The sequence below is a fragment of the Mesocricetus auratus genome, unplaced genomic scaffold (genome assembly GCF_017639785.1).
Source record: "Mesocricetus auratus isolate SY011 unplaced genomic scaffold, BCM_Maur_2.0 Super-Scaffold_100007, whole genome shotgun sequence".
Lineage (NCBI taxonomy): Eukaryota > Metazoa > Chordata > Mammalia > Rodentia > Cricetidae > Mesocricetus > Mesocricetus auratus.
In genome coordinates, this window is record NW_024429191.1 from 8,466,988 (window position 1) to 8,476,352 (window position 9,365).

General features: G+C 50.1%; 1 protein-coding gene across 1 annotated transcript; it reads left to right on the forward strand.

The window, feature by feature from the left end:
* Positions 1–6,424, forward strand: Zscan10 (zinc finger and SCAN domain containing 10). Its single transcript, XM_005081653.3, has 5 exons — positions 1–1,316; positions 2,182–2,440; positions 2,643–2,707; positions 2,878–2,935; positions 4,487–6,424. The coding sequence occupies exons 1-5, from the start codon at positions 921–923 to the stop codon at positions 6,049–6,051; spliced, it is 2,343 nt and encodes a 780-aa protein (XP_005081710.1). The 5' UTR covers positions 1–920; the 3' UTR covers positions 6,052–6,424.
* The last annotated feature ends 2,941 nt before the right edge of the window (positions 6,425–9,365 follow it).

Sequence of the window (9,365 nt, forward strand, 5' to 3'; positions counted from 1 at the left end):
ATATGGATGCTGAGAAACAACCTTGGTCCTTTACAAGAGCAGCAGGTGTTCTTAACCTCTGAAAAGGCTGTCTTTCAGGTTCCAAGAGATACTGCGTTTTTCTGTCCTTAAATCTCTCTTCCACAATGCTTCACGCCCCTGGTGGCTGCATCAGGAGGAGCGAAGTGTAGGTGAAAAGTTAACACCAAGAGTCTGTAGGACGATCATGCAGAATGGTCCTGTTTCTGTGTGTGTGTGTTTGTGAGGGGGGGGCGGGTGTATATGCACCTTGTGTGCATACCTATGGGAGTGCAAAGAAAGACTGCATTGAGTATGCTCCGCTATCTGCTTTGGTTCTTTGAGTTGGGTCTCTTTTTGAACCTGGATCGTGTTTTTCAACTACACTGGCTGCCAGCAATCCCTACTGCTCCTCTTGCCTCCCATATTGGTAGGGTTTCAGTCACGTATGGGAATATGTTGATTGTTATGTGGACACTGAGATTCAAACTTTGGACTATGTGCTTTCGTGAAAAGTGCTCTTGCTTACAGAACTATCTTTTTTATCTTGAGACAGGGTTTCTCTGTGGCTTTGGAAGCTGTCCTGGAACTAGGCTGGCCTGGAACTCACAGAGATCCGCTTGCCTCTGCTTCCCGATTGCTGGGACTAAAGGCGTGCACCACCACCTGGCCATATTCCTTTTTTTTTTTTTTTTAACACCTGTAACTCAGACAGGGGTTAGAAGTATAACCATCCCCCCACCTTTCTTATCTAGATAAGGGTGGCCTGGAATTCCTGATCCTTGTCTCCATATCCTGAGTTCTGGGAAAACAGGCATCCGTTTCCGGCAGCAGATCTTCACTAAGGGTCTTCAGCTCCACAGGTGTGGGAGGAGCTGAAGAAAGGGACTTAAGAGCCAGTCTGGTTTCAGGAGGTGTGAAAGATGCTGGCAGAAGCAGTCCCAGATGCCCTGGAACAAGAGCAGTTTGGAGCAGTGAAGTTGGAGGATGATGATGCCCCTGGCGAGGAGGACCCCAGGCGGGCAGAGGCCAGGCCTCGGCCCGAGGTGGCTCACCAGCTCTTCAGATGCTTCCAGTACCAGGAAGATATGGGGCCGCGGGCATCCCTGGGCCGCCTCCGGGAACTCTGCAACCACTGGCTGAGGCCGGCACTGCACACCAAGAAGCAGATTCTGGAGCTGCTGGTCCTGGAGCAGTTCCTGAGCGTCCTGCCTCCGCACGTCCTGAGCCGCCTGCAGGGCCAGCCGCTCAGAGATGGAGAGGAGGTGGTACAGCTGCTGGAGGGTGTGCCCAAAGACTGCAGCCACGCAGGGCCGCTGGTGAGGTGGGGCAGGACCATGAGCTGCAGGGGTCGGGTGGGTGGATAGAAGCTGGTTACCTCAAGAAGAAAGCTCTGCAAATTCCACTGGTCTCCATCTGTGACTAGAGTCCTGGAGATCATGGGGCCCATCACAAAAAAGCAATGAGCAGAGATAGGAATTGATTTCCTTCAGTGGGCTTAGAGGATAGCAGATTAACATCTTAAACAAAACGGAAAAACTGCCTTCCATCTCACCTCCAGGCAGCAAGAGGTGGGTAGGGGCGCCAGTAAAGCTAGTCAGTCATTCAGATTCAGTGTCATCCCTGTGGTCACATTTCTTTTTTGAGGCAGGGTCTCTCTGTGTAGCCCTGTCTGTCCTGGAGCCCTGTCTGTGGAGGTTATTCTGGCTTTGAATACACAAAGACCAGCTTGCCTCTGCCTCCCAGGTGCTGGGGTTGAAGTCATCCACCATACCCAGCCTCTGGTCACATTTCTGATGCTTATCTTGTCTGGGCTCCTCATTATCACCCCTGCACTCCTTTCTTGTTCTGACATCTGGGGCTGGGCACTTCCTAAAACCCAGCCTCTAGTTAGTTTCCACAGTTATCATTTGGCTATCACGGAGGGTTAACTTGGAACAAACCATTAAAAGTGTGCACATGCTAAGCTACTAATACAGGTAGATTCCTTTCTACAGTATGAAGTGCCAGTGTGTTCTTATAAAGTAGAATATAAATGTGTCCCTTCTAATCTCTGTCCCCTATCGCCCCACCAACTCATTCTTACCCTCTTAGCTGTGTGACTTTCTGTCTGTCCTATCCTGGTAGACTCAGTAGACTCATGCAACCAACCTGTCAGCCTCCTAAAACAGATGTTTTCAACAGGATTTTAGCTTCAGTGCTGGCAAGAGTGCCTCCGCAGCCATCACATCGGAGGGACAGGATAGCCCTTCCCAGGTCCCTAGCCACAGCCCCAAGAGGGAGCTGCCCTCGGAAGAGCCCCCAGCCCCGGTGAATGAAGTACCCCTGTCTCAGCCAGTGCCCACCAGACCTGCTGAACCTGAGGAGTGGAAACTTGCCCCAAGCTCCAATTGGCCAGTGAGCCCAGAGCCCCAGGGCGCGCTCCAGGACCCGCAAGAAAGCGGTGAGGAGCTGGTGTCCTGGGAGGCAGACCGGATGTGTGGGTGGGGGCTGGGAGTCAGGGAGACGTGTGTGGTGGGAGAGTGCTGGGCTAGCTTTGTGGTTTCCAAGGGTGGGTGGGTAATCAGGTGGGTCGTGTCTTTAAAGCCACATAGCTGGCAACGCTGCCTTCTAATAGCAATGTCCTCCTCTCCCAATGCTGTCAGACCCCTCCCAGGGCCCCTCATGGCTTGAGGAGAATTCCAGAGACCAAGAGCTGGCAGCTGTGTTGGTAAGCTGAGCCCATCCCTATCACAGGTCCTTGTCTGGCTCCAGAGTGTTCTCTGCCTTCTGCCTTTTAGCTGTCCATGCTTCCTTCTATTGAATCCCAGAAAGTACTTCCACTTCATGCAGGCCACAGGGCCCGCTCTTCACTCAGAGGTGTCTCTGCTCTTGTTGCAGGAGTCTCTTACCTTTGACGACACCTCAGAGAAGAAAGCTTGGCCTGCAAACCCTCTTGGTAAGCCCCTCCACAGTCGTGGCTGCTGAATGCTCTTTGTTCATGGTTCCAGATACCATCTGACATTCTAACCTTTTGATGGGTTGATGCTGACAAGGTCTTCAGTTTTGTTCATTTATCTTAGTGCCACCCATAAGCAAATCCAGGACCTTCCCCTTCTTCCTGACAGCTCCTGTTCCTTGTGTCTGGTTTTTGTTGTTGTTGTTGTTTTGGTTTTGTTTGGTTTTTGTTGTTGTTTCTCAGTTTTGTATTGTTTTTTGAGACAGGGTTTCTTTGTGTAGTCTTGGCTGTCCTGGAACTCACTCTGTAGACCAGTCTAGTCTCATCTTCCTCTGCCTCCCAAGTGTTGGGATTACAGGCATGCACCACCACCACTGCTGGGCTCAGTGGTTGTTATTCCTAGGTATGGTCTTCAACTCAATATCCTCCTGACTCTGCTACCTGAGTGCTAGGACCAAAGAGGCCTGCACTGCTACACCCAGCTGTTCTTCATTTTGAGCTTTAAGTGGGTATTTAAGGACTGCAAGTGTAGCTCGGTGTAGAGTACTTCCCTAGCAAGCACAGATTCTAGGTTTAATCACCAATAACAAAAAGGGTAGGAGTGGGATGCCAGAAAGAGGGCTCAGCAGTTAGGAGCATTGGCTGATCCTCCAGAGGACCCTAGCTCAATTCCCAGCATCCCCATGATGGCTCACAACTGTAACTCTAATTCCAGGCCCTCTCCTGGTCTCTATGGGTACTGCATGCATGCATTGCATGTACATACATGTGTAGAAAATATGTTATACACATTAAAAATGGGGGGGGGAATGGTCAAGAAATAGAACTAAAAGAGATAACCCTGATTGTTGTGAATATATTTTATGAACCTAAACTATACACTTTAAAAGGATGGGGTGGAAACAGGCATGGCGATGTTTGTGATCCCAGCATTTGGGAGGCTGAGGTGGTGGGATTCCTAGTAGGCAATATGAGGACTGAAAAACATCAGGGATCGGGAGTAGAGAACAAAGACTTTTTGTTTTTGTTTGGTTTTTCAGGACAGGGTTTGTCTGTATAACAGCTCTGGCTGTCCTGGAACTCACTCTGTAGACCAGGCTGGCCTTGAAAGAGACCCACCTGCCTCTGCTTCCTGAATGCCAGGACTAAATGCCTGTGCTGCCACCACCTGTCAAACAAAGACATTCTTATTTGTCCTCAGGCTCTGCACATCACCATTTTTACAGGATTCTGGGTTTCTTTCCACTTCTGGACCCATCAGAGTTTGATGATGCCTAGAAAGACCCTATTGATAACTGTGTGGCCACTACCACCTTCTCCCCCGTCTCTATCTCCTCCCCCTCCTCCTTCTCCCTTTTCCTCCTCCTCTTTTCTCCTTGGTGGTTCTTGTTTTGTGACACAGAGCCTCTCTATGTAGTCCTGCCTGTTCTGGAACTGTCTATAGACCAGGCTAGCAGTAAACTCAAACATCTGCTTGCCTCTGTCTACCAAGCTGCTGGGATTAAAGGAGCACACCACTGTTTCCAGCCATCTGATTTGCTTCTTTCCCAGAATTTAGGAGCAGAGTGCCTGACAAGGAGGAAATTAGATTTGAAGAGCCTAAAGCGGCTGTTTGGCCTGTCATCATTTCAACAGAGTCCCAGGCAGAGAGCCCTGGAGTGACAGGAGAGCCTCTTTCCGAGACACTGGGGCAGGAGGCAAGTGGTGCTGGTGGGGAAGGGACCCCTGCGGGCAGCAGTGACTCTCCGGAGGGGAGAGTAGCTGCAGGTGCCGCAGAGTCCGAGGCAGAGTCGCAGTTTATATGCCCGGAGTGTGGAGTGAACTTCCCGCAGCTGTCCAGCCTACAGGCCCATCAGCTACAGTCTCACTCGAGCCCTCGATCTCAGCCAAGCTCGCGGTCCTTCATGTGTCTGTGGTGCGGGAAGGCTTTTGGGCGCAGCTCCATCCTCAAGCTGCATGTGCGCATACACACAGATGAGCGGCCACACGCCTGTCACCTCTGCAGTCACCGTTTCCGCCAGAGGTCACACTTGGCGAAGCACTTGCTAACACATTCCTCTGAGCCTGCCTTCCGGTGTGCTGAGTGTGATCAGGGCTTCCAGCGTCGCTCCAGCCTCATGCGGCACCTGCTGGCACATTCCCAGGAACAAAATCCCACGCCAGACCCAGAGAGCACGACAAAAGTGCAAGAGAAAGCAGTTGTTCTCTGTTCCCACTGCGGGCAGACCTTCCAAAGGCGCTCTAGTTTAAAGCGGCACCTGCGCGTCCATGCAAAGGGCAAGGACCGTCAGTCCTCGGAAGACCCTGGCAGCCTTAGCTCTCGCCAGGAGAGCAAGCCCTACGTGTGCAGTGACTGTGGCAAGGCTTTCCGACGAAGCGAGCACCTGTTGACCCACAAGCGAGTCCATACCGGCGAACGACCCTTTTCCTGCCATGCCTGTGGCCGCTGCTTCACCCAAAGTTCCCAGCTGATCAGCCACCAGAAGGTACACACAGGTGAGAAGCCTCACGTCTGTCCCCAGTGCAGCAAACGCTTTGTGAGACGCGCGGGCCTTGCCCGTCATCTGTTGACCCACGGTGGCCTCCGGCCTTACCACTGTGGCCAGTGTGGCAAAAGTTTCACCCAGATGCGAGACCTGACCCGCCACCTGCGCAGCCACACAGGAGAGAAGCCCTGCCGATGCAGCGAGTGTGGAGAGGGGTTCAGTCAGAGTGCCCACTTGGCACGTCACCAACGCATCCACACGGGAGAGAAGCCTCACGCCTGTGACACCTGTGGTCACCGCTTCCGCAACAGCTCCAACTTGGCCCGCCACCGCCGCAGCCACACGGGAGAAAGGCCCTACAGTTGCCCAACCTGCGGCCGCAGTTTCCGGCGCAATGCGCACCTGCAGCGCCACCTAGTCACACACACCTCGTCAAGACAAGAGATGGAAGACCCCCAGGAGTGCCCGGAGTGTGGCAAGAGCTTCAGTCGCAGCTGCAACTTGCTACGCCATCTGCTGGTCCACACAGGCGCAAGGCCCTACTCCTGTGTGCTGTGTGGCCGTGGCTTCAGCCGCAATTCGCACCTGCTGCGCCACCTGCGAACCCACGCTCGGGAGACGCTGTACTAACTTCACCGGTGTTCCAGCAGCCGTGTTCTGCATGCACCTCCCTACGTGAATAAGATTCCCTATGATATGGGCTGGAGAGATGGCTCAGAGGTTAAGAGCACTGGCTGGATGCTCTTCCAGAATTCCTGAGTTCAATTCCCAGCAACCACATAGTGACTCAATCTAAAATGAGTTCTAGTGCCTTCTTCTGGCATGCAGGCAGAACACTGTATACATAATAATAAATCTTTAAAAAAAAAAAAGATTCCCTGTGATGTCCTCTTCACATACCTCCTCTTGGTTCCTCCGCATTTTGCATCCCCACCTTTGACCTCTTTTCCCTAACCCCAGGAATGTGTTTTCAGATGCTTTAAGTAAAGTTACCTTCGCAAAATTGGTCCTGATTTTTTTTTCTTTTTAGAGCAGTGTCTTGTATAGCTTGGGGTGACCTTGAACTGCTGTTCTTCCTGCCTCTACCGTTTTTTTTTTTTTGTTTGTTTGTTTGTTTGTTTTGTTTTTTCGAGACAGGGTTTTTCTGTATTGTTTTAGAGGCTGTCCTGGAACTCGCTCTATAGACCAGGCTGGCCTCGAACTCACAGAGATCCGCCTGCCTCTGCCTCCCTAGTGCTGGGACTAAAGGTGTGTGCCACCAACGCCCAGCTTTGTTTTGGTTTTGCCTCTACCTTCTGAACGTTTGGATTATAGATATATGCCCAGCATATGGTTTATGCACCGCTGTGTATCAAACCTAGGATCTTCAAGGCAAACACTCAACCAGATGAACTGCTTCCCCTCTGCTGAGGATCTACCCATGTTAGGCAAGGGAAATAGCACTTCTGGCTTTTATTTAAGACTAGCAAAGTGCCATCAGTCACCACATGCCCCCTGTGACATGGTTCCATCTTTGTCCTTCATGACTGCATTAGTTTTCCTGTTGGCTGAAAGGTTAGGGTGGCAGCAGTGACAGGCAGTTGAGGGTAAAAGTCCAACATGGTCACCTTGGCTTGGATCAGTGTTACCCAGCATAGCATCTCAGGGCCCTGTGGCTCTTGGAACTAATTGGGATAGAATCGGGTTAAATTGGGGTGGGCTGGGAAACTTGGCCTGGAGCATTTGTAACTTTCGCAGACTGAACAATGCCAGCCATTGAGCAAAACCTGCTAGCAAGGCAAATCAGCTATGTGTTGAGACCAGCTAACCACCCATAATCCTCTAATCCAATGCTGGTTTGGATATTGGCCCGATGTTAGTATCACACATCAGGAAGTCTAAGCTGTGCCCTTGCCTGTAAGTCAGGTAACTTGTAAGAGCAGGATAAGAAAAAGGAAGGAGTTAGAAGTATGACTCTAGGACTTCTGTCACATGCTTTTCCTGTTTTTGAAGTTGGCTGTTTTGAAAAGGCTGTATAATTGTGTTTTCTTAATGCGGACTTCTCCTTGAAACAATGCTATTTCATAGCAGGAACTGAGCTCCACCCAGGGCTCTCCCAAGAGCTGACCATAATAATGGGGGAAGTACAAACTCTCTGTGTCTGTGTGTGTATATTGCTGGCTGTCAGACCTGGAGACCCATGTGCTGGGTCTGTGTTTCACTAATGAGATGCTCCTCAACCCTGAGATGAACCTTAGGCCCAGTCAGCAGCAATCTAATCTCTGCACAAGGTACAAGCCTCAGGAGGTTGGAAAGACTAGTATGTATGTAGACTTTACCTGGTTGTCACAGAATACTTTATTTCATTAAAGGTCCTGGAGAAGCAAACATCAAACAAAAACAGAATTAGTCAGTGAAGAGGTTGGGGAGTGAGCACCCTCAGGGTTAAACTGTATCAAGATAAATGTGTACCAGGCATTATGTTGATTTATTGAAGGGGACAGAACCTGAAATGCATCCTTCCAAGGGACACAGAAGTTATTCTCTCAGAGGACCAAGCCGTTGGAGCCAGCCACCAAAGCAGAGGCAGAGGTCCTAGCCACACTGTTTAGCAGTTTAAAGGCTCATGTGGTCAGAAAAAAGAAAGATCCAGTCTCTAACTCTAATGCCAGGGAATCTGAAGCCTCTTCTGGCCTCCAAGGGCACTGTATGCATGAAGTGCACAAACGTATATGCAGGTAAAATAATTATTAGACAATAGAGCCAAGGAAGGTCTCACACACAGCACTCTGGGAGTGGAGGTAGGAGAATCATGAGTTCAGGGCCAGTCTCTGCTACATAGGGAGTTTGATACCAATCTGATTCCTGTCTTTAAGAACAACAATAAAACAAAAGATTAGGAGTCAGGCCAAAGGTCGGGTAAGGCAGGTGCTTGGCCCACCAGTCGATGTAAGGGGTTGAGTTTGTATTTCATCATCTTATTATATTTATATGGTGAAACAGTTAAGAATGGGCAGCCCCACATGACTTCATTTTGACAGAGGTCTCTATGTACATACTCCCAGGAATGTCACCTCCAAATAAGGAATGATCCTTGTTGGCTGCAACCACTTTTGTGCATTTATTTATTTATTTATCTGCCTGTCTATTTATCTATTTATTTATTTATGTTCTTTGAGACTGGAACTCTTTACATAGCCCCAGCTGCTCACTATGTAGACCACTAACCTTAAACTCACAGATATTGGCCTGCCTTAGCTTCCTGAGTGCCAGGATTAAAGGTGTGTGTCTCTACCCCCAGTTGCTTTGCCTCCAGGTTTCACTCTAAGGTGCATCTCTCCATACTTCCCCTCAAGCCTGATCCCACAGCTACTGCTGGTGTTCACCACACTTTTTCTTGAGAACTTCTGGAAGCATCCTGTCACTTACTACTGCAGCTTTAGATACACTGCTCTCAATCGAAATACTCCAATAAACATTGGAAGCTGGTTTCTTTTTTTCTTTTTTTTCTTTTTGGTTTTTCGAGACAGGGTTTCTCTGTGGCTTTGGAGGCTATCCTGGAACTCGCTTGGTAGTACAGGCTGGTCTCGAACTCGCAGAGATCCGCCTGCCTCTGCCTCCCGAGTGGCTTGCGCCACCAACGCCCGGCTGGAAGCTGGTTTCTAAGTGCCCGTCCTGCTGTGACTCTTGCCAAGGGTCCCTGCTCTTTCATGATCATTGTGAGGAGAGGCCTGCGGCAGCACAAAGGCATCTTCACTTTAGGAAGCTATGGTGAGCCTTCTCAGGAAGGGATGACACAACTCTACCAATAATGTTACTGGGCAGATTTTTTTCCCTTCAGTGATCCAGTACAGAGCCGTGGAGTGGCATCACAGCCACCTCCAGCCTCAGCAATACTTTAAAGGACAAATCCAGAGAGAACAGCTATAAGGTCATCACACTTCTAGGGATTCTGGTTATGGTGG

What these genes read in the sequence shown, in the direction of transcription:
- Zscan10 (XM_005081653.3), top strand. Translation starts at nt 921, where the DNA reads ATGCTGGCAGAAGCAGTCCCAGATGCCCTGGAACAAGAGCAGTTTGGA. An exon ending in CCAGGACCCGCAAGAAAGCG is followed by an intron (nt 2,441 to 2,642) that starts GTGAGGAGCTGG and finishes CAATGCTGTCAG; the next exon opens with ACCCCTCCCAGGGCCCCTCA. An exon ending in TTGGCCTGCAAACCCTCTTG is followed by an intron (nt 2,936 to 4,486) that starts GTAAGCCCCTCC and finishes CTTCTTTCCCAG; the next exon opens with AATTTAGGAGCAGAGTGCCT.